We start from the raw sequence: 25,542 nt of genomic DNA, 5'->3' as shown, positions 1-25,542 counted from the left end.
ATCAAAATGTTGATTTTGTATGGTAAAGGCCCCTTAAAAATAAATGACTCATGGAAAATTAATTTTGGAATCCTTTGTCTTTAATTTAGTCCAAAACCCCCAAAAAAACTGTTGATACTGCATCTTTGTTTTTGTCACTTTTATAACCAATAAAAACCTGCAGCTGTCAAATATTGGCTTCGACTCCCACACAATGTCCAAGACAAGAGTTCAGTGCAGATCTCAGGAGTGATTTGAGCTTCGAGGAGTGTGAAATAAGTGTCAAATGAGAAACTACTGAAGAAAAGTTGCTAGAAAGTGAAAAAAGAGGCTCTGTGGTGTGACTGCCTCTCTAAAGTCTCCTCTCATGTGTCATTTCATTCTGACATCTCCGATGATTTGTCCTCGTTGAATGAAAGCTTTCTCTCCTTTCATCTTCTTACCTTCTCTGATGAAAAAGACTCAACCTCACGCAGTTTGGAGAAAAATCAAACGGACAACATAGAGACAGTTCAAAAGGCCTTTATAGTTTATAATAATGCAGGTGCAGTCTGGATTGGCCAGTTTGGCTTGTTGTGCTGTGGTTTAACACGCATCATCAATGGCTTTTTAATTCAAATCCAATCAAAACTGACACACAAAGCCAACTGCTTAAAAGCTGTGAGAAACTTTTCACATTGAAATGTGAGAGATTAAATATACAAGTTTAATACTGCAAAGATCAAATACGAGACGACTTTTTTATATTTTGTACATTTTGTCCCATCAACCCGCTGACAGGGTTGAGCCAAAAGTGTCACATCATATAAGCCACAAGTGCTTCTGCCCTGTCATGATGAATATATAATGTATCACAGATTTACTCATCTGCTGACCTTATCTGACTTCACCGGAGAGAGTTTGGACGGAAAGGGCTGAAACCATAACAAAGTTCCAAAATGAGCATCTCAGTTGTTTTACTTCTTCAAAAACTCTGATCTGAATGAACATCGTCTCTCTGCAAATCAAAGAATCATTAAATATAAAGACTTAAAAAAATCATTGTATGTTTTAGGAGATTTTAAATCATCTCAGACATTTCTCACTCATCCAGGTTAAGTTATTGCAGTAAATGTTTGACTGCTAAAGTGATAAACACACACTGATGCATTTACTGTGTATTAACTAACCTATCAATAACTAATAGTTTAATAAGGTGCAAGTATTTTACACCTATAGTTACAATATGAAAACATCTTCAAACCGTCCCTCTGATCTCTGGGTAATCTCAGTGGAAAATTCCCCTCTTTAGGATGAATGTTGTCTTATTTAACTTAGAATTTCTCATTGTTGGTCCACTACATTTAATAATGTTAAATCTCTTATATTAGTTCAGCAACATTTGCAAACCCAGCCCAAAAGCATTAAGTCCTTTCATCCCAGTCCAATCATCTTTGAATCTGTTGTAAATGCGTTCCCACTGGCCTTTAAACCTTTAACACCAGAGATCTTGTGTTTATGTTCTTTGATTTACTGTATTCTTTTAATTCTTAACACAAGCAACGCAATTCCAGCAGATTCTGAAGGAATCTTGTGTGATTTTGTGTTTAAGCGTCATGGCGACGCCTCAGATGTTAAAGGGTTAATCATGATTATACAGTTTTTTTGGCAAAATTTGAAAAATCTGTGTCGTTTTGTAAATTATAATTCTTGTAGTAGTAGTAGTTTTAGTAGTTCATTAGAAATTCACCTCTGAATTGTGGGTAGGACTGTTGGCGCAAAGTAAGTCCCATCTGTTTATAAGCTCTCCCACTAGCTTACAGCCCCTCACAACCCCAACCTACACTGGTGAGGAATATTGGAGCTATCCAGTCGTACAGTTTTGTGTTAGATCCCAGACGTACATGGATTTATTTGTCTACAAAGGGATGAATCAGGATGAAGTGGAGCGGGGAGCTTTAGGCCCTTCCCAGTGGATTTTTTTGTCTATTTCAGACAGCATTTTTTTGTCTGCAGAAATGCCCATTTTAAGCTTAATTTCCTTACATATGTCCTCCATAATCAGAAAAATTCCACAAGAACATGTTAAAAACACAATTTTCATCAGAGTGGATCTTAGAAATTAGGTGATTGGTCAAAAATTGTGAGAATTTTTTGGATAGATTTATATAAAATATTATGTTCTACAGAGCTCTTCTTATACGTCATTTTAAAAAAAATTATTAAATAATAAAATACAGTAAAGTGATTGCTTTATTAAGGCACATCAATATCCACTGACAAGAACAACAGTAGGACAAATTGCAACTTTGTGTCAAACACCTGGAATGTCATGTATTTGGTGTAAAAAACCATTTCTGCTCCCTTACCTTTTTGGTTTTATCCATCGCATTCAGTATGGACATATTCAGGTCTTCCAAAGCAGCAAGAACCTTCTCATATTCACCCAGGTGCTGAGAGAAATAATCTGACAAATGCACAGAAACAAAGAAAACACAAGCAGAGTTTAGCCACATAAATGATTGTTCGGATGATAAATGAACAAAAAGCTAATAGTTTTATTTTGAAAAAAGACTCAGCTTACCACAGAGTTCATCTGTGTCCAAATTACTGCAAAATTGAAAGGAAAAAACATCAAAATCAGGCTGTATTAAGGTGAAATAAGGCAACCTCAAATCCTTTATCATTGCATCATTTTGTCAGGGCGGCCTTATTAAATTTGTCACAGTGTGATGACAAATTGTTTGGGAGAAAAACACGGTATGAATAATTTAGTTGTTTTTTTCCCCTGGAGTGATTTGTAAGAGGTGAGTGGTAAGACGGGGAATTTTGATGTAAAAACTGCTTATGTGTGTCTGGGAGTAAAGCATGAAGTAAAACGGAATGGCATAAATTATGTTCTTATATAAGTTCGTGGCTTTATAAGCCACCCAACCAGCTTTGGGAGACACGTGAAATAAAATAATTGCTTTCTTTACACTTACAGAAATGGGAATTTCTCTTAGCTCCTCTGTTGTTTACACGTGAGTAAGGAGCTGCAGCAGGTAGGAAAAATCCCTCAGAGGACAGCCAAGAACTGAGAATAAACTGGGGATTTGACACTAAATTATGTGACACACTGTTAGGCTGTGTCTAATAAGCTAAATTGCTGAACATCAGCAATAAATTAATGAGCAAAACCACACAGAAAACATTTTAATAGCAATATATCTATTTTTTTTTATTCTTGGGGAAAAAAACACATTTTGATTCTTTTATATTGCAAAAAATATAATAATAATAGTTCCTAGAATACAAATAGTGTGCCATTTCCAGGCGCTGCATCTTTGTGATAACAGAAATAGTATATAGCTCCGGTGCCGCTGAGGCAACTCGCCAGCCGGGGAGGCAGACCGTGACTTGGTGACTCATTCTTTGATCAATATCGAGTTCAATCTGAGACTCCAAATTACTCTGCATAAACATCATCTTCTGCCTCCTTTTGTGTTTGTTTCACAAAAAGGACCTCCATTACTGTCTGCAGTCTGGTTGATTTCAAGCATTGATGAAAACATTGAAAATGATTGTGAATTTTATCATCTTTTCAACATTTCTATGCTGTGTTCATGAGTCTCATAGTTCTAACGACAGTTTTTTCTGATATTATATTTGGAGATAGTGTCGTCTTTTTCCTCAAAGCGTGTACAGCAGGGTTACAAATCTCATAACGCTGTAATATTCATTGCTAATTATCGTATTCAGAGATGATCAAGTGATCATGATGAGGCTGGAAGTTCTCTTTGACTGCAGAAGCAATCACGCTCCGTTTCAAAGAAGGACTGTTAAATGCAAATCTAGATCCCATCAGCCACTGCAGATGTAGGAATGAAACAAAGATACAGAATCTGTCAGAATTTCAGTGTCACACTGAGTGACAATTGTATTTATCTTTAGATTTTGGACTTTGGTTTGTGAGTTTGTGTTTGCTTTTTAAATTTACTCAGCCCTTTTTCACTAAACCAGTGTTGTTGGTTACTTTTTGTTCAGCAAAAGCAGTTCTTTCATTAGAAAATCTTGTTTTATTTTGAAAATCTAGATTAATTTTAGATCCCATCACTCACAGCTGGGCTGAGTTTGCAACGATCACAGCTGCTGCATGTTTAATCCACTTGTCCTCATTCCCTTACATTTCTTTTTTTTGCATTTATTTAGTAATCCTAAAAGTTTTAGCTTCTTGTTGTTTTTTTCGTTGTTTTTGCACCATTTTTGTTTGAATTTGTGACCACACGCATGAGCATAAAAGGAGCTTATTGGAATGACCCAATAAGATGCACAGATGCTGTCGTAATGCTTTATGCTATCAACCAAATATTGTTTACAATAAATACAGATAACACAGAATTGTTTTATTACTGAACTCAAATAAGATCATTTTTAATTGAAGTATTTCAGGAGAATGATATTAAACTACTAAATTACACTAGATGGTTTTCCTTTGGCATTAAGTTCTCCTGTCAGAGACCTCAGAGCTAATTTTTTATCAAGAAAAGTTAAGCTACAGAGACGTTCAAGAACACACTAAACATGGGTTCTTGAACCCACAAATAACCGCTGTTCACACTGGACCATCAAGGAGGGGCTTCTCCTTCCTTTTCTTTTTTTACTGTTTGCTATTGCATGTCAGCTACAGTTGGAAGAGGCTTGGTGACTTTTTTTCACAGCTCTATTCCAACATATGACCGACTTGGTCTGATAATTCCAGTCGTGTACAAACCACAATTATTTATTTCTCCTCCATGATCAATTTTCAAACGGTTGGCACCATCTATATATCACTACCAAAAAACCGAGTTCCTGATTGGTCAACTTGGTTTGACTTTTAACTGACTTTCTATTAAGTAGACCCCGAAACTAGTTGTTGAAACTTGCGTAGCTACACATGAATGCACGAGTTTTAAATGTGGAATCCCAAAATGCACATTTAGATAGAGTTTTTATTGAAAGTGATTAGTTGAACACATGTTGCTGAGAGAGGTATTTTAGAATAATTGCTTTCACCAATAATTGTCCTCCTGTCTCATATAGATATAAAAGAGCTAGACCATGAATATGTTGCTCTCAAGTTTGAATTATAGCCAGTAAATCTTACCAAAATGTCCTAGAATATATTTTAAATACAATTTAAACCAAGTTCTGGCATATTTGTCTAATAATTTCAAAAAGCTGACTTTTCTTTGAGAAATTCTCCAAAAGCAGAATGGGATTTAGAGCCTTCAGCTTCTCTAAATTAGAAGCAGATATTTAACTGTTAAATAAAAATAGTATAAGTCTCCACTTTTGTATAAATATTTGAAGGTACTGAGGGATTTAGTGTTCCAAATTCATGTCCTGCTATAAGCCTAAATTACTACAGGATATACATAGCATATCTGTTTTAAAAATAAATTATTTTCAAAAAGTGCCTAATATGACTGTGATTGTAAAGTACATTCAAAATGTGAATTTAACTACTACTTCAAAAGAAGACACCAGATGTCAATAATCTTTAACTGAAGCTAACTTATTTGATTTTTTTCTCTTTTTTTTGTAAAAGAAATGCTTGCAATCGCTCCAGAGCAAAAGTTATATAAATGAAATCTATTACATAAGTGAGATCTGCTCCTCTTTTTATGTATTCTGCGTCTCAGCAGATCACTCAATCAAAAATTTCTGCAGTGAATCACAGTGCGGTGGATGTCGAAGCTTCTCAGAACTTTGTAAAATGACATTTCAACACATTGAACGTATGGCCATAAATAAAGCAGAAAGATAACTGTGGAGCTGAGGGCAAACCGTAAACATGATCTGAATCTCTGTTCACGCAGGTGTGGATCCCGCTTGAACGTCTGCTTTGGACGTGAATAACCTCAATGCTCATAAATGCGTTTTTCACGGGGCGATGAAGATAAAAGAGCTGCAAAAGCAGAAAATCATCTTTTCAGGATCGGCACAATGACCTCTTGAAATGCTCGGAGACAAAGTTCATGTTTAGATGCTTTGATGCAAGATTTGAACGCAGCTTGAGCCATTTGTAAAATAGTTTATTTTTTTATGTCATTGTGTTATCCGCATGTTTAGATAGAAGCTGTAAAATAGTGATGTCAGGACTACATTTTTACAACATCAAAATCTATTAAATATTATTATTTAAAAAAATTAAGCAAAAATATTGACTAGTGTCAATTTCCTCTCCAATATTACCTCTCTGTAGAGACGAAGGTTTTTTTCCTGTCACTAAAATATAAGTGCCTGAATAAAACATCAGAAGCATTAGTGATGCTGTGATTTGGGCCCTCATTGATCCTTTGGATGGAGATGCTTTAACAAAAATGACACATTAGAGGAGATTTTATTTTATTTTATAATTATGAAGAAAATGTGAGATAATCTATTAAATGTCAAACATTTCAGTGTCTTTTATTAGTAATAGATACAGTAAGTCATTCTCAAAGTCAAAAGATTGTTGGTCTTATGTTTTTAACCCTTTTCCATCTTTTCTTTCAAAGCTTGATATCAAGATTTATACTAGAAAACAGATATTGACTTTATTCACCTCTGCAATTAAAACCCCACTTTGATCCTCTTTTGATCTATTTTCAAATCGTTCCCAGTGATCTTTTAATAATGATTAGCCAAATAAAAAAGCTGTTGATTTCAAGAACATAGATTCTGCAGAGCGGCAGGAATTCATCAGAAATTCACTTCTAAGTGGTATGTAAGACGACTAAGCTAGCCTCCATTTCCCATCATCCATCTGTTTACACACTGATCTGCTAGTTTACAGCCTCACATTACTGGTGCAACAAAAATGGCGAGCAATATTGGATCCATCCAGCCGCACAGTTTTGAACCAGATTCCAGCTCAGACGAGGAAAACAAACACATTCATGGATCTAAGCATCTACAAGTGGAAGCATCAGAATGGTGCAGAGCAGGGAGCTTGTGGCCCGCTGATTGTAGATTTTATGCAACAACTACACATTTTTTCAAACTGCAAGTTTTTCATCTGCTCCTGATTCACAACAATCAGAATTTTAAAAAAAGTACTCAGAAAAGTAAGCTTAATTTTCTTTGTGTACGTCCTCCTTCATTAGAAAGATGAACAAGAACATGTTAAAACACAATTTTCATTGGAGTAGGTCTTTAAAATGATGAAACATTTAGCATCAAAAGCAGAAACTTTAGGGTAAATAAAATAGATCAAATGATATAAAAGTTTGTCAGTTTTATATTTATATTAAGAATTTCTTTGAAGAGTTGAAATATGAAGATTTTTTTGTGTGATTTTAGTGTATGAATATATGAATAAATACACAATTTGCAATCTGAAGCACACAACTATTTTGCACTATTTTCCTTAAAGTATTTTCAATTTAACTTTTTTTAACCAGCAGCTAAATGTTTCAGCAACTAAATACACAATTTATATGAAATTTAAAGTTTATTCTTGACAGCTTATTAAAAAATGTAGTGATATGAACATCAGTAGATATGAACAACACAAGATTAGATTACACAAGTAGAGGAAACTCATCGTTCATCAACCCAACTCCGTGTCTGCACATTACTATAAATTTCAGCCTTATTTTTCTTGTGTTTGAGCAAACTGATAGAAACCAAAGAAACAGTTGACTTACTCAGTGTTGTGAGTATCAATGGTATGGAAGAGCTCCTTCAGCTCGTCGGCCGTCAGAACTCCATCAGAAAAGTAGGATTTGAATTCATCAAAAGACAGCTTTCCATCATCTGAGTAAAAAAAAAAAAACACAAAAAACCCTTTCAGAATAGTGTCAAAAACAATTCATCCTATCTTTAAAGTATTTAAAATAGTATTAAAATATGATGAAGCAGAGAAAAAACAGCTAGAAAAGGTGGAGAACTGTTTCAAATTTCCTCCATCGGTGTGTGCTTAAAGTAATAAGAGATTATGAATAAAGTTGATAATGGAGTTGAAACTTTATGAAACACGCCTCTAAAATGTGAAAACAGAATCCTACGCAGATATAATATCCTGGGGCAGAAAGCAAAGCACTAACAACTTGGGCAGCTGAGCCTCCAGCTGTGTTTTTCCGCTTGTATGGACATGAGGTGGCTGATCTTCACTTTTTCTCTGCCGACCTGCTGTAAAAGAGATGCTCAGTATAGAAGCTTTAAGCCACAGGCACCACCGCATCAAAGGAGCATACAGTGACGCACCGCAGCAGAGCCAAGACAAACAAAAAAACAACAAAAAAAAAAAAAACGCTTAGAACGGGCCTGACATATAAGTGCTGCTATTTGTATAACGCTGCAAACAAACACGTGGGAGGACGTATGCTGCATGACAAGGCCTCAAATCTTTCACAGCGTGGGACGGTATTTAAGGGATAACGGAGCATGGCATGCCATGCCAGCAATTATGATAAGCTATTTGGGGTTTGTTCTAAGATCTGAAATGGAAGGCCAAATTGGTTGATGATTGGGTTGCACCTTGCAAGACTTCAGGGGACTTATGGTGCAGATCCAGTTAATAAAATAAGTCAAATTTGGATTTGCATCAATTTCTCTTATTGCCTTTCACTTTACAGATATTGTATTTCCTAATTCTCCTATTTTTGTTTTATCTTTGTCAAAAACATTTGTTCTGTTTAGCATTTTGTCAAAAAGGGAAGGGCAATTTGCAGGTTTAAACCCCCTTTGGAAACTATGATCAGATTAAATTGGAAACAATGGGACAAAACACAACCTTTTAGGAATGATTTTAGAAAAAAGTATACTATTTTCTTAATTTATATTAAAAAGAGAAAACTTTTTGGTAATTTATTTAGTTGTGTGAAATCCAGACTTAATGATTTGATGTCTTCACTTTTTCCTTTTTGAAAATCATGTGATCACTGCATCCTGATGTAAAAAATCCAGACTTTTTTGGAATAAGGGGAAAAAATAATCAACTTCCACAGTCCATAAAATCTGCTGTGAAAAGTCAAAACATTAAAGAGAAACCAAACAGGACAGTTGGAGGCTGACTCCACCCACAGCCGAAATTTGAAAATCCAGTCTGAGGGGTGGGGCTTGGGGGCCGGACTGTTATCATTACTGGAGCTGCAGATCATGACGTGAGACTTCTGAAATGACGTGGGATTTAAATCACGAAATTCAAATGTAATACATTGATTCAACTTGTAGGGGGCAGCACACAGACCATTTTTTACTATATTTTCAAGAATTAAACAAGTTTATTTTTATTTGTCAAAAATGTGGCAATAGCCTACAGACAGGACTTTTAAAGCCCCATTTCTAGAGGTCACCAACAAAAAAAAGTTGATTTAGGGTTTGGTACCCTTTAAATGATGTTCCCAAATATCAATGCAATCCTTGATAATCCAAACAAAAGGGAATAGAATTATAACTCGCTGGTGATTATGATTGTGATTTGGAGAGAAAGGATGCTGCACAATTACACCTAATAACCAAGTATTAGCAGTTTTGAAATAAGCAACTGAAGATTTTCTTGTCAAAGTTTTTTTTATGCATAAAATTCAACATAAACACGACATTCTAAAACATATAAGAAGATTTAACTTCTTTGAAATGCCATTGTCAGCAGATTCTCTGCATTTTTAACAATTCATTTTAAGCTGCAAGGAAGTGTTTTGCAGACACAAAATAGTGTTACCAACCATAAAAGAATTACAGTAAATTTCAAGTATCAAGTTTTCAGATATAAATAGAGACAACAAATATTTGTGGTAAACAACTGACTCTGTTGTCATCATCTTCTATTCTTTATTGTATAATTACAAACACTGTGCTTGACTGGAATGTGACATTATGATGTAATATGTCCAACTAATTTGAGTCTGCTCACAACTTAAAAAGTATACATTTTTTTTGGTTTGTCTTAAACAAAAAACACTTATATCAATGAAAGTGGAGCTTTGTCCGGTAATGGCGAGTGAATGTTCCTTAATTTGGAGTTTTGTGCTTTTATGTCTTGTTAGTTTAAATTTCTAATCTGACCGTATGTCACAAACTGGATTTTTTTGGATGATATCTTGCTTAGGTTGTGCATGTTGCAAATAAAAGAGCAGAATTAAATGTGAAGTTTACTTTGATCCTCCGTACAACAGCTTGAACTCATTCAGTAAAGACTTCCGTGATATTTGACAAGTTGTACAAACTGTTGATGTTTTCTCTCTAATACTGGATCTCAACAGGCATCTTCATTTTCCTGTTTCCATGGAAACTGTCGGGTGTCAGCACAGAGTCATGAATGGAATTTAATTAAAAAAAAACTACATCTGTTTACACAATAAGATGTAGGGTCTGAGATGACATTTCAAACAAGAAAGCATGCATTAAAAAATTTTATCATTTAAGTGTGAAAGCAACTGGTTGTGAACGTACCATTTTTATCAGCCCTCCGCAAAATCTGTCAAAGAAATCAGGAAAAAAGTTAAAGCAGATCAAAGTTTAAAAAAAGAAAGAATAGTGAGTGTGTGTCGGCTTAAGTATAGCAACCATTGATCACCCTCGCAAAAGTAGCATGTCATTGAATTATTGATTGAGCTGTCCCCGAAACCAGAGGAGATAAAAGACAGAGTGGCATGGACCACATCAGCTTTAACCTCCTCAAACCATCAAGCTAAAGATAGCCATGCCCACTTTTATTCCATGTCAGACTTTCACATGTAGGAGACTGGGAATAAGCTGCTAAATATTTATACACATATTATAGAAGTCATTTAAATCCTTTGACTTGCATTTTTTTTCCTAAAAATACACCAGTTTTCTCAAACCATATAAAAAAATAAAACATATTTCAGTTTTTGGGGGAATATTTTATTCTCTGATTTATGCCAATCAGAAAAGCAGATAAGTTCCTTATTTTAGATAATTTTGTGAAAATATGGAGTTGGCTGGGTACAAACAGAGTTTTCCTCTTCAGTTTCCCAATTTTATTCTCATTATGGAGAGTAAATTGAAAATTATTTTTTGTATTCTGTTGGTTACTCAAAGAAATATATGATTAAACATAGTTAGGATGTGTAGCTTGAATTTATACATTATGAATCAAAGGAAAAAATCAAAAACTCATCATTTTTACTTGGTTCATTATTTTAATTTACATGACAAATTAATAACTAAAATTAAACTTCTAATTTAGATTTTTTTAAATGTTTTTGGTTTAAAGCAAAAATAGAATAGCAATCAGAAATAAGTTTAAACCAACTGGGACACATTTTTTTTTAATTTATTTGACATGGTAGAACCTTAAATTGAGCCAAAAATGTGTTTTTGTCAATTTGTTCTACCTGAAAAGAGGAAGTCTATAATGAGAGATGTCAACTGTAGGAGACGGAATGAATAATAAAATATAAAATGTTTTTTTCTCAAAGATTTATGATGCAGAAAATATTATATTCACTGCAATATTTGGTCCACTCTTCCATGCAGATCTTCTCAAGAGCTGTGATGATTGTCTTGACAGATTCTTCTTTGGATTGAGGACCAGAGACTGGCTTGACCACTTAAGAACCATGAAATTTATATATATATATTTTTCTTAGTCATTTCTTTATTGCCCAGGCAGTATCGATACGATCCTTATCCTACTGGACGATCCAGCCATATTTCATTCTCTTACTGATATTCTTGGGATGTATTTCAGCTTTTTTTCACCTCCATACTCAATGACATTCAGTTGAGTTAGTGATCTTTTTTTTTCCATTTTCTCATTTTTGCTCCAACAGTTGATTTCATTTGTTTATTTAGTCTTTATCCCAGTCTTGTTCAGGTGAACGATCTTATCCCAGGCGTCCTTCGACAGCTCTTTGGTCATGGTGGAGAGGTCTGTAGAGGTTTGCAGTCTGACTGTTTAAGGGTGTGGACAGGCGTATTTTATACAAATAACCAGTTCAAACAGGTGACATTAATACAGGTAACGAATGGAGGATAGAAGAGTAATTACTTAAGGATTATTACTTATTACTTCCTTAATTACTTAAGAAAGTATTAGGTCTGTAAGGAAAAGAATTTCTGCTTGTTTATAGAAGATAAATCCTTATTTTCTGCACCAGTAAATTCTTTAGGTCCCCCTCCGATGAAAATCCTGCTTTTACATGTATGCGTGGCATTTTTCTTTTAAAAAAGACAAGTGTAACAAAAAATCATTTTGATTTTGCATTTTTTGTATTTCTCGTTTTAAATCGCTGTCAATCAAACTGTCACACAACATTGAGATTTATGATTGGTTTAATAAAATTCTATTCTACACCTCAGCTCTCCTTAAACCTTGTGCTATTCTAATCATGTTTACATTAAAAGTGTGAATCAAAAAACTGTTAATATTGCATGAGCTTTTGAAGGAAAGCATCTACAGATTTCAGGATAAAGACGGCATCTTGAAGCTCCTGTGTCACTCACACCACGCCGAGGCTTATGCTTGATGCGCGCCTGTGAAAGAGGGCTGAGGTTTCCTCCTCTGTTACTCTGTGTTACAAGACAGAGTACCTGTCTGACATCAGTGAGACATTTGAAATAATGCCTCCAGCTTTCCACCTTTAATAACTTACAACATCTTGCATCTCCCTGCCTGCTTTCCTCCAACACCAAAGGCAGAATACGGGTTCATGAAGACATCACAAAGAAGTGAAAGTTGGAGCGGGAAGAAAAGGATAATGAAGAGGTGGAGAGACAGAAGGCAGAGACAAAGGTAATGCTCCTGGGAGAAAATGTGCTCATGCCACATGCAAATTTGATGCTTTGGTCCTCATGTGCAGATGTATAATTAAAAACATCGTTTGAGACTCAAAAGTTTTAAATGTTTTAATAGTTTATTCTAGTTAATTTCCCATATTTATTTTAGCACATACATGTTAATTTAGTCAGCATATGTGGAAAGATTACAATCCTTAAAAATGTTGGAATTTCTGTCATTTATTAGTGAATAATTCCGTTTTTTAAATTAATTAAATATGTTCTAATATTTTAGTTTGAAGAACCATATCAAATTCATTCTTCTTAATGACAAAAACACATACTTACATCAATAAAAATGGACATTCCTTTCTTTAGTTCCACTGGAGGGATGAACTCCTCTGAAACAGTCTGAACCTCCTCAGAACAATCCATCCTTAAAGATGAAGCTTCACAAACTACAGAGGAAAGTGTTTGTCTGAGCCTCTTCACCGCTGACGAGAGTGTGTGGAAGAGAAGAACTGCAGATTTCAACTCAAAGCTCCTGTGAAGTTAGAGGAAAGCAGACATCACTTCCGAAAAATGCTGTCATAATTATTTCTAACTTGATTTAAAAATAAATGTATTTTCAACCAAATTGTACCAGCTACTTGTGTTCCCCGTTAGTTTATTGAAGGAATGTATTTATTTTGTCAATGATATTAAAGTTTATGCTTGAATTAAGTAATTTTTTTAAGTCATGCTTTTATTTTGACACACTTCCTGTCAGGTGCAATATCTCATCACAACGCGGCTCCTCTCACGTGAAGCCAAAGCATCAGCGTGTTTTTGAATTTAAATCATAGGAATTAATGAACACAATTCCAAATAACTTAATAAATTAAAGAATAACCCTAACATAACTCCAACAGGAAACATTTCAGAAACATTTGACCATATGAGCAGCACTAACATGCAAAAACACAAGGACTATATTTAGATCTCTAGTTTTGAAGAACATACAAAGGCCTCATAAAAGGTCGATTCAGCTTGAATGAAAGGATGTCTTTTGACGTTTTTCCCTCGGGTAGCTTTTAAAAAAGATTTCGATTTTTCAGTGGCATTTTAGAAATTGAAAGACTGTGATGTCATCTTTGCTAGCTCTCTGAGAAGTTGAAGCTTGTGATTTTTTTCCCTCTGAAATATGGTCATATATTATGCCATGTATTGCAACCTAAAGTTTAAGCAGGTGAATCTTTTTTTTAATGCATAACAGCTTTACACTATATACTTTAATGTATTTAAATCTAACAAGAAAATACTGTATTTTTTATTATTTTAATTAAATATTCTAAATACACGTATTACTAATTTTGACACTTCTCTTTTGTATCCACTTTTTAAAATATAAGCCTCCCAAACCTATACCTGAACTAAAACTAATCAACCTTCACTTCAGCTTGACTACCATAAGTTCAGAAACTACAACAGGGCCATCTAGTGGACATTCTGGTAGTACATAAACACAAATTATCAGAAATGTAAGAAACTACTAATTGGAATACACATTTGGGTCAATATTATATTTTGGACTGTTTTACAATAAATAAATAAGTAAATAAATAGGGCATGTAGAGCAAAAAATACAAACACTTCAGGTCCCTTCACCCTATTACTGTATTCAGTTTATAAATATTGTTTTATATCAACTCCCTATTGCTTTAAATAGGTCAAAAAGTATTTTTATTTTGAGATATTTTTTTTAATAAATAATGTTTTTATTAAAAAGGATGCAATGTTTTCAAAAACGTGAACAAAAATTCTGTACATTTATTTTCTTTTTCTTTTTTTTGATTGAAGAATCATTGTGTTCTTACTGTTGGACCATTGACAGAGCTCATCTTCTGTTTTGGACTTATGTCGACTTTCTGCTAATTATTATAAACCCAGTTAGAGGGTTTTTTTGTCACTTATTTTGAAAATTATTTTGAGATAATTGTAACTTTTCTGTCCAAGAAACACTTCAATTAACATCAATATACAATATATGGTGTAGTTTCACACCTCCTTTTTTACTTCAAATTCAGTTAAATATCGGTCATTCTTTCATAATATGTAAACAAATAAGCAAAGTAGGTTTTACTACACCTTTATGCCAATTACTTGTATTTTTAATACTTATTTTGTTCATTTTTTTGTTTACATTTTACAACTTGTCATCGTCCATCATCAACAAAAAATATGTCATTCTACCCCTTAGGATATCGGGGTAAACGTGTTTATTTAAAATGATCTTTTTCAAACTACCTTTTATTACTTGCATTATGTTCTGATTGTTTTTTTTTCTAAATAATTGTGCCTGAAATATGCAAAAATGAATAAAAGGTGCATTTTTTTCTAATAAATATCTTATTTTCCCTTTTCGTGCAAGGATAAAAACTGTTAAATACATTAAATGCACTATTTTCGTTTGACTGCTTATGTGGCGGCTGATGGAGTTCATGATAAACACCACAAACAAGCGCATCTTGTTTGAAATTCTCGCAAATTCTCGCGATGACGAAACGCGGTTATCTGATTGGTCGAAAGAGTCAAAGGCTCTCATGTGAGCTGAGATTACTTGGCATTCTGGGACACAAACAGTGGACGATATGAATAGCTTCTACATTACAGTTAACAGCAGCGACAGCCTTCGTGGAAGGAACGCGACTACGCGAACAAGAGTTAGCAAGCAGCAGGAGGACTAACGGATCTTTTCTTACGCATTTTTTGTCTTTTTTTTTTCTTGTTGTGGTGTCCGACTGAAGCGGAGCCGAGAACCAGTGACGGTTATGTGAAATGCGGTGTTGGACTTTATCCGTGCAGCGGGTTGGTTAGCTAACCTCAGGAGTAAATTAGCACTGCAGTGATTTTTGTCGGGGTTTATCTGTATGGAAACGTCGATTAAACTTTTTTAAAAATTGAGTCAAACACTCTGGATTTGGCATCTGTTTATCCATTCATCCTTGTGAAGAATGACTAAAACTCTAAAAATGGCGAGTGTCAGAGAAAGCCGCAAAACTTGTACTTTTAATTCGCTGAATTGGCGTGTTTGTCAGCTAGTCTATCCGAGATAAACATTTCTAAATCGAACTTTTAGAACAATGGCCAAGAAGAGTGACTTATGTGACCGCTGGAGCCATCGTTTTAGGTAATTATTGCCGGTAAAGCTAAACTATTTCAGAAATGGACTTTCTCTGGATGCACAGAATATCGTCTGGAATAATCTAGCATCACTACTGTCCCCAAGTCGGACAGGTCATTTAAGCCCTGCTGCTGCTCCCCGGAGAGTGTTGGAGGGCTAATATGTCACTGTCAGGGGCCACAACTGTGCAGCTGTTCTCCAAGCTTGCAAGGCATGCAGTGGGCAAAATGCAGATTCAGCTGAACCGCTGGCTCCAGAGGACTGCCACGGATGAATGTGACAAAATCGACATCCTCATATGCAGCACCTTTGACGAGAGGGCTGTGGGCACAGGGAAGCCAAATGAAGACCAAGAGGTCATCACCGACACAGGGGGGGTGACCTTCATCAGCACGGGAGAATTCAGACATCCATGCTGCATCACCACCTTCTGCTTCAAGAGTGCCCTGCTGGCCTGCATCCTGACCGCCCTGTGCTTCTCTTCTGTGGCACTTGTGCGGCAATACCTCAAGGACCTTCTGCTCTGGGTGGAGAGCCTGGACAGCTTCGTGGGAGCCATGCTGTTCATAGTCGGGTTGATTGTTGTGTCATTTCCATGTGGATGGGGATACATTGTCCTTAATGTGGCAGCAGGTTATCTGTACGGCTTCGTGCTGGGCATGGGACTCGTTATGGTGGGAGTTTTAATCGGGACGTTCGTGGCACACCTGGTATGTAAGCGACTTTTGACTGACTGGGTGCTAAAGAAAGTTGGAAACAGTGAACAGCTCAGTGCTGTCATACGCGTGGTGGAAGGAGGAAGTGGACTCAAAATCGTGGCCTTAGCAAGACTCACCCCCATCCCATTTGGGCTCCAAAATGCAGTTTTCTCTGTGAGTATTCAAACCTTTTGTCAGATTATCTAACTTTGTTTCAGTATAAAGTTTTTGGCACTTATTTTTTTACCCTAAATAACCAATCATTTGTTAAAAGGGAAAATAAGGTGGGATATACCACAGACCAAGTGGACAACAGAACCAATTTCTGGTGTTTCTTCTGTTACTCTGATGTCACCACAAATTTTTGTGGGATACTACTGAGTATCAATATTTTAAATGTAAAAAATCAAATTTTTCCCCTTAGCACAATTCTGTTTATCAACCGAAAAGAATATATATAATCGTAGTTTCTCCCTCAAACGAAGGGGTAAAACACTTGTGAAGAAGATTGCTTTTAGATTGAACCTCTTTATTTGGTGTTTTTTCTTATCTTTGACTCTGCATAAACTGTTGGAACTTAATTTAAAAAAAAAAGCTGCCAAGACCCTCCTTTTCTCTGTACTTGGACACATAACCTTAGGCCTTGACCTTCATCTGTTGCATGAATAATTGATTCCTGTAGGTTACCCTTCTCGGTAAAAAAACACTGATACCTTTAAGTGGTAAAAACCCTCCAGGGATCTGTTTCTGTATCATACAATATCAACTGCTAGGTCAGTCAGTTTGGAAAATATTAAAACAACTTTAACAAAGTAATTAATGAAAATAAACTAAAAGATGAACTCACAGATTCTTTGATTTCTACATTTTAAGTTATACAGATGGCTAAATTAAAGTCCCACTCAGATTATCTTTTGATTTATTGTAAAGTCATTCCTGGTGGTCTTTTAATTATTTGGCTACGAGTGGATGCATCACAATATAGCGGAGCAGGGAGGTCATATTTACAATGATTTGTCCAAAAAAAACCCACAATGTTAAGTGGTATTTTCTTTATATATGTCCTGTATCATGAGAAAAATGTCACAAGAAAATGTTAACCCTTGTGCTCCCTTAATGGGTCTAGATGACCCCACTTTTAATGTAAACATGCCTAGGGTAGCACAAGTGCTACAAACCCCTAAAACTTAAGTTTCACCGAAGTGGGTCTTTTAAGAGGGAAAAAGAAAAAGCAGCCAGCAAGTGTACTAGCCGTCAGCTTTGAGTGCAAAGTGTAGAGGCTTGAAAGGAATTTATAACTTGCAGGATGATGAAGATGAAGCACAAGCCTGAGGCAGGAAGACGTGGAAAAGACATTGAGGCAAGCGTGCTGCACAAGCGCAGTAATTGTCTCGTGTAGAACTAATAGAGCTTCTTGGGTTGTTGATTTACTCAGACATTTCTCCATCGTATCGAGAGGGCTCTTTTTGCTGTGGCTTTGACACCTTCATTAAAAGGTTTCCTTACAGCTCTAGTTATTAAAAAATAAGTACCACAACTCAATTGTGCTGAACTTGCCTATTAATGATTATTTAATCAGAACATTTCCTATCAAAGTTCTTGACAGATTTTCATTTAAATAAACAAAGTAAAACAAATATTTATCGTTTTATAACTTTACTTTGTGGACTTGGATCTCTGTTACATAAAATAGTTACTGTTAGGTTTAAAAACCTGAAACATTTCTCTGTGACAAGAAAGACAAGAGAGAGAGAGAGAGTGATCAGAAATCAGATTTTACATGCAAGAAGAACAGACAAAGAATATTGAAACCAGTCTCCACACCGCTCTAAAGTGCCCTCCGTTGAAATCCCCCTGTTATAGATAGATCAGGCATTCCATAATCACATGAAGTCTCCATATTTATCACTGATGTAAATTTCTCTGTCTTCCAGTACATGAGGGCTGATGATAGTTCTTCAAGTTCCTGCTTTATATCAGTTTCTCACAACCTTCATCTGGGTCCTGTTTCTTGTTGTACACAACATCAAGCAGTTAAGACAACAAGACTAAAGATGGAGAAGTTAAAATCACTCAGAACAAATATTTGATAAATGTATATACAACCCTATCAGTTACACTTTGTTTAGAAGGCCTTTTAACTTCTCAATATATTTTTTTTCTATCGTAGGTGATATTTAAGAAGCTTCTTAAAGTTTTCACTTCATTTAGATTCAAATTAATTCATAATATATGAAAAATCCTTGTTCTTTAGTCTAATTTGTTAACAGTCTGTGTTTAAAAAAAAAGACTCTCCACAAATCCAGAGATCCAGCAGCTGGCTCTCTCCTGCCTGACTGACTTGAACCGCATCAGATTTTCATGGTTTCTTGCTTTGGGCTCAAATGGTTGCGACACAATATGTTTGCGTCCAAAGGTTGAAACGCCCTTGTCATGTCAGGATCACCTGTAAAGCTGCAGCTATATTCTCAGCGCTCGCTTCCACGCTCCACCCTGTACAGGTGATAGTGAGCTGATAAAGTACTATATTTATTATTTTTTTTGCTGCGCTGTTCTCTCACTTGCATTATTTATCTCCTCCTGTCAGTTTGTTGGGGTCAATTTACAGCACAGTTGGAACAACTGCAGTAAAGTAAGGAAATTAAAACGGTATAAACTGGATGTTCTTGCTGAAAGTTCAATTTGAATCTCTTTTTTTTTCTTTTTTGTTCCCAGTTAGTTTTTAAATGTCACTGCAGAGCCTTTTCACCTGGGAGTTAAGCCAGCGTTACTAGAAGAAGGTTAATAACGTGAACCGATCGCTCCCCCTGCCTCCTCGGCATCGTTTTTTTTTTTCCTTTTTTCCTAGTTCAGAGTTTTCAGGCACCGCTCAGGTTCCCACTGCACAGCTTGTAATTCACCTCAGCAGGAAAGTCATTACTAAGTGGAGCTGAGATTGTATCTTATCACATCCTTCACAATAAAAGTAACCATGAGTGGCTACTTTAGGCTCATTCAAGCCCAGCTTGAAATATCTTGTGTGCTCTGCCCTTGGTAAGCACTTTCTGTAGGTGAGGCTACATTTCACCTCAACCCCTCCCCTGGTTATTTCTGCTGAAGTGAGAAGGTAGAAGGTAACCTAAAACAGCACAAAGATGCAGCAGTTGGCAAAAGAACAGGACATCTGTGGAAAAATATGCTCCTATTCAGCATCGCCTGTCTATGTGTTCTCATGCAGTTGGACTAGTTTATGCTGCTGGCTGCCTCACAAGCAAAATGAGCTGAATTCTGGAATTAAGCAAAAAAAAAAAATTAATCAAAGAAGGATAAAAGACACAAAAAATTACTTGCTTACCTGTTATTTGTTTACAACCCTGTTAAAAATTCTGTTTTTTAAATATTTTTTAGTTACAAAATTAATATAAAATCACCCTTTATTATATCTGTGGTTTTTTTTTATATAAAAATAATGTTTTTAGTCTTTTTAACATGTTCTTGTGGCATTTTCCTGATAATGGAGGATGTACATAAAGAAAATTCATCTTAAAATTGCATTTCTGACTATTTCTTTATTCAAATTGTTGTAGCAGATGAAACAATGATGTTGGTAAAAGCTTATAGATGTGATGTAGAAAGTACAAGATCTCTGCGCTGCTCTATTCTAATGCATCTGCTGGTAGACTATTACTGTAGATCCGTGTACATCTTTGTTTTCCTCATTTGGTTAAAAACTGTACAGCTGGATTGCTCCACTATTGTCTGCCATTTATGTTGCACAGATAATGTAAGTTCTGGTTTTGAGGGGCTGTAAGCTAGAGGGATGATAGATGGGGGGGGGAGGACAGACTTGTCAGGCCCACAACTTGGAGACAAATTTCTAATGAACTCCTGCTGCTCTATAATTAAAAGACCACTGGGAACACTTTGAAAGGAGATAAAAGTATGATCGGCGTGGGACTTTAAGTGATCTTTGTTGTATTTTCTTTGTGAACAATAACCACATGTGAATGTAATGTGTTGCTTCAAATTAATTAAGTGAATCTAAGTATTTAGTTGTAAAAGATGCATGTTTTTAAACCAAAAATAAGCAATTTAGTAGAAGATAATATTTGCTGTCCTGTTTCTGAACTCAAAGCTTCTTTTCTATTTTTTCTGAGCCTTCCCTTCTGTATAAATCAGGTCAAACCGGATGAGGTTTTCTTTTCCTTCTCTGTCCACTGCATTAGAAAGTTCAGGAAGAATTCTTAGTTATAAAAATACCAGCGATCAGCCCTTCCCTGGTCAAATGCAGTTCAGCTGCATACACCAGATGTTTGGAACTTCACAAACACCGCGGATGAATGAGCGGGAGAGGCACGTTTGAATTATTTTGCACTTTTTAGGAATGTTCTCTTAAGGTTTCCATATTAGCACACTGCTGACACGTTTGGCCTACACAGAGAACTGACTGCTGGATCATCCTATAGGAAGATTAAAAAAAAATAAAAGTACTGATAGATTTAAGATTTTGAAGTTGTTAAATTATGACCACCCATTTAAAAAAGTTTTGAATCTGCTAAAAAAAATGTTGTGCAGTTGTAAACTTCAATGAGCATGTGCAGAATCTTGTAAAACTAGCTTGTTCTTTTTGTACAAAAATGTATGAGGGTAGAAAAAAAAAGAACTTAAAGTTACAAAAATGATTGTACTCTTATGAAAAAATGTCTGTCTTTAGAAATGTTATTTAGGTCCTCAAAACAATAACAAATGTTTTCTATACTAAGTGGTCACAGACTCAAGTTACAACCTCAGACTTTTGTCAAAAATACCAATCAACCAATCAGCATCTTTCAGCTTTTCCATAACAACCCTAACACTATACATTGCCCCATTTATCATTTCCTTAGTACAGATCAGTTGTCCTCATGTCCCCTTATAAGGAAACTAGCCCCACAGCATAATGTTTCCACCGCCATGCTTTACAATGGGAATGAGTTTCGTATTTGCAACTTGGCATTCTTCCCCTTTCCAAGTGACATTTATTCCAAAAAGTTCCAATTTAGCTTCATCTGACCATATGACCTTCCCCCAGTCTCTCTGGATCATCCAGATGGTTTCTGGCCAACTTTAGACGGGTCTGAACTCAAGGCTTTAGCAAGGAGCTCTGCAGTCTATCACCCCAGACGACCTTCAAGATCCCCTGCGGTAGATCTTCTTGTGTGTGTGTAAATTACTAAACATTATGGCAATTTTAGATGAAAATGGCTCCATGGCAACTTAACTCTTCTTTTCAATAGTTTATTCACTTAGTCTATTTTGGTAAACCCCACAATGGGCAAACTCTCTGTGTTAAGCTCTCAAGTGTTCTTGGATTCTTTTTTTGTTATAGAAATTAACGTGGTGCACTTAGGAAAAACTGATTTAGATAAATAAGAAAACAACTCAGACTTAAGATAATTCTGTCAATTTAAAAACAGAAAAATCCTAAATTTATGCTCAGCCAGTCCATCCAAGTTTTCATTCTTATGTTAAAGTTTTTAATCTAGTTATTTTTTAAACAAAATCGATATATAATCTGGTGTCAAAAATATAAAGATGTTACTCCAGTTTGTTTATGTACATCCGCGTGTAAGCGCTAGTAGAGAATGTTGAGGATGTCTATAGCTCTAAATCTTTTCATATATTCTCACTTTTTTCACAAAGAACAAACTGGGATTGAAGAAGCACAAGCACTGCTTGTTTTTTGTTTCAACAAAAGCACACATTTTATTTCCAGGTACAAAAATATTTACATGAATGGAAATACAATTGTTACTACAAAATACTTATGAAGAAATATAGCTTTATATAATAGACTAATTTACAATTATAACTTTAGTCATAACTGTTTGGTAGATGGTGTCAATTCAGGATTTGGCTTCTGATCAGTCTTTGCTATGAACCACTTCTGTGTGGTTCAGGCCATGTATCTTCAAGCCCTGATCATGACGCACTGTGCACACAGTGCCAAGGTCACATCTGCACACAGTATTGCATAGCCAGGCTGTAGCTTATGCCATTGCTTAATCGAGGTGACAGCGACACAGACACTTGTTTATATTTGGGTGGCTGTGCCAATAAATGGAATGAGACACTGCAGGATGAGCGCTGATGTGTCACGCTTGAGGCTGGTTAGGTAGGACAGTTACTAGAAGCTGCAGACGTCACTGAAGGATGTGGTTGTTTTTATCATATGTTTGAAGACCGCTTTGATCAAGACGGATCCACACTCTGCACACTGAAAGCACACAAGCGTGAGCTCCATGTAGCTGCAATAACACAATGTCTACCAAAGATATGTGAATGCTAGCTGCATTTGATAGCTTTTGCTGATTTTACAATATAAAGATGCGGTCAGGGTTGACTGTAATGCATTGAAGCAACAATTGCCACAATTGGATTTTAGGAATTGCTTTTGGGATTGAAGCTAATAGAGCATAGATGTCCCTAGTTGGCACACCATGAATACAATTGTTAAATTTATTATAGAAAAGCTGAGAGATGACACTTTTGTAGCTTATTTGTGCACAATAACTTTAAAAATTGCCTTTTGTATGTAAATATTTCTATGTTTTTATGAAAACCCATAAAGGTATTGTTTCAAAATCAATCAAATGTAAGCTATAGTACTCTGTGTATGTATATATATATGTGTGTGTGTGTGTGTGTGTAGTTTATTATCCATTTCCTCTAATTCCATTCTGCCCCATAAAACTATTGCCATTTTATTCTATAGAAAACAGTTTACAGGTTTAAAATTCACTAAAGAGTAAGGTTTTCAAATGTATTTATTTTATGTTCAAATTTGCTCCTTTGGCTGTAAAAAATTGTTTTTTATGCAACTAATGTTATATATAAAACAAAGGAAAAGAGGATTAATTCTTTTTTTTTAAAAACAAAAGTAAAAATAAAAATTGCTTGAAAGGATAAAAGAAAACTGTTTCATGGAATTTATAATTATGGCCCGCAGCAGTCCTGGAATGTAAGAACACATTGTTAGTTTCATTTTTTCTTTCTTTCTGCACCTTGATCCTTGCCACACACTGAAAAAGTCAGCAAAATATGCACGCACGTAAAACCTAGTGAAACTTTTTGACATAGTGAACAACCGTCCACATATCTGCATTAGAAGCTGTCAAAAACATAAATGGGGTAAAAAATAAAATAAAAATGCCTTGCTGGCCATTTTGTGGCAGAGTGTAATCAATTTCACAGAATATAGGAAAAGAAAACTTTTTCACATAATTTCGCACACACGCCGCTAGCTAAAGTCACAACCAAACTTTCATTGACCTTTAACTTCAGGAAGAGGCCACCATTTTGAATTTTTTAAAACAATCACCTTTATGAGCAGCTATATATTTAAACTCCTCCTAGGGATTTGATCTATTTCCTCATAACTCCTCGAGGATCATTGGGAAGCTAATTGGTAAAAAAAAAAGAAAAAAGTCGGATTTTTAACACCTTTAGCATTAGGAGCTCGCAAAAGTGGCGTTTTCCTGTTGCTTCCACTCTTTTTCAGAATATTTGGAAAATTCAGCAAAGAAAGCCTTGGTTCAAGCTAAGCAACATTATATGACATACAGTTTAAACATCCTAAGAATGTGGGCGGGGTTAACGAAAAAACGGCAGTTGATGACTAAATCAAAAATGTTACTTTTTTAGATTCTTCTGAAATTACATGGACCTGTTTGTCACCCTAAGGCGACGCAAAAATGACACAAACCAACAAAAAAAAGACTTCTATTTTGGATTTTTACAATTTTTTGATGAATTCATTCTGCACAGCTCTGAGCAGGCTGACCGAATACAAAGCGCCTGTAACATCATCCACAGAAAATGCCTTGCCTCCAGTTCCAACGAAATGAAGTCAATTCACTCGCCATTTTACCGCAATTTGGACGTCGCCATGTTGGAACCAGACGATGCTAGCAATTGGTGACTGATCTGAGTCAACATTTCTATGGCTACCACCCCCGTTAATTAGGAGTGAACTAACCACATCCCTTCCACTAAAAGTTATCTTGAGAGAATCTGTCGGTCAAACGTTTTGAACGTTCGAGGTGGGGGCCAGGAGGCACCACATGCTTTTGTTTATCTGATTGGCCAGTTTATAACTTAAATAACTTTTGATAAAGAACATATATCATGAAAAAAAAACAAGACAAAAAAGGTATAATTATTTCTCCGTAGAAGTTTATGGGATTTTGGCTTTCTGGGACCAGAAGGTACTTTCTATTCGGAACGTCAGGGAGAGGGGATAATCTGTCCAGTTCTCATTTGCTGTCAATGGCAGAGGCTAAAGTGGAGAGTGAGGGGCCTGAAGCAGCCGCTCAGCCAGTTAGGACAGGTAGAAAGAAACCAGGTAGCTCCTGCGGGCCATACATGCTGCTAAGTGAAGATTGATTCAATTAAATCACCTTTTTCTGAAAAGGTTTACAGTAAAATCGAATAGAAGAAGAAGGAGCTGAAATAAAATAAAAGTTTTAATCTGCAACTATTTCCATTTTCATGTCAAGATCACAGATGTGTCCTTGCCAAACTACCTGGTGGCCTCGTCGGTGGGCCTTCTGCCCACACAGCTTCTTAACTCCTACCTGGGAACCACACTTCGCACCATGGAGGATGTCATTGCTGAGCAGAGCATCAGCGGGTACTTTGTGTTTAGCCTGCAGGTGAGTCGCTGCAGCCGCCACACAAAAAGTAATTATCCTTTTCAGATTTAACATAAGTTTTGTGTTTTAATTATTGGCAAAAGACACAAGAATGTTCTGTCTTTAGCCAGAAGCTTTACAGTTCACATCTCTGCCCTGTCTGCAGATCTTTGTTAATCATTTTTAGATGGAAACACACCAAACACCATGTGTCCAGTAAAAATCAATAATAAGTGACCATGGGATTTTCTTATCAGAGTTTGCAACATTTTTTTTTAATTTTGCTCATTTTACAAACAAAACAATATAAATTCCTACAATACTTGATTGATTGATTGATTGATTGGTTTATTTCAAGCATAGATTGAACAATACA

The 25,542-nt window shown here is 35.7% G+C and overlaps 3 protein-coding genes across 3 annotated transcripts in view; 2 read left to right on the top strand and 1 right to left on the bottom strand.

The window, feature by feature from the left end:
• Positions 1 to 13,180, bottom strand: part of necab1 (N-terminal EF-hand calcium binding protein 1) — a 29,390-nt gene extending 16,210 nt beyond the window's left edge. Inside the window, exons 1-5 of the mRNA XM_024294693.2 lie at positions 13,003 to 13,180; positions 10,363 to 10,387; positions 7,614 to 7,722; positions 2,543 to 2,568; positions 2,328 to 2,425 (exon numbers count right to left, since the gene is read on the bottom strand). Of these exons, the coding sequence (XP_024150461.1) occupies positions 2,328 to 2,425; positions 2,543 to 2,568; positions 7,614 to 7,722; positions 10,363 to 10,387; positions 13,003 to 13,089 (345 nt within the window). The 5' untranslated portion in view covers positions 13,090 to 13,180. The remainder of the gene's footprint in view (positions 1 to 2,327; positions 2,426 to 2,542; positions 2,569 to 7,613; positions 7,723 to 10,362; positions 10,388 to 13,002) is intronic.
• The window catches only part of adnp2b (ADNP homeobox 2b), a gene marked incomplete in the record, with an annotated part of 705,870 nt that overhangs the window by 219,654 nt on the left and 460,674 nt on the right, over positions 1 to 25,542 (top strand).
• The window catches only part of tmem64 (transmembrane protein 64), a 15,063-nt gene continuing 4,622 nt past the window's right edge, over positions 15,102 to 25,542 (top strand). The window contains exons 1-2 of the mRNA XM_024294678.2: positions 15,102 to 16,689; positions 25,032 to 25,187. Of these exons, the coding sequence (XP_024150446.1) occupies positions 15,979 to 16,689; positions 25,032 to 25,187 (867 nt within the window). The 5' untranslated portion in view covers positions 15,102 to 15,978. The remainder of the gene's footprint in view (positions 16,690 to 25,031; positions 25,188 to 25,542) is intronic.

The sequence above is a fragment of the Oryzias melastigma genome, linkage group LG11 (genome assembly GCF_002922805.2).
Source record: "Oryzias melastigma strain HK-1 linkage group LG11, ASM292280v2, whole genome shotgun sequence".
Classification (NCBI taxonomy): domain Eukaryota; kingdom Metazoa; phylum Chordata; class Actinopteri; order Beloniformes; family Adrianichthyidae; genus Oryzias; species Oryzias melastigma.
Note: the sequence above shows the minus strand (reverse complement) of the source record. Positions and strands in the feature narration are given on the sequence as shown.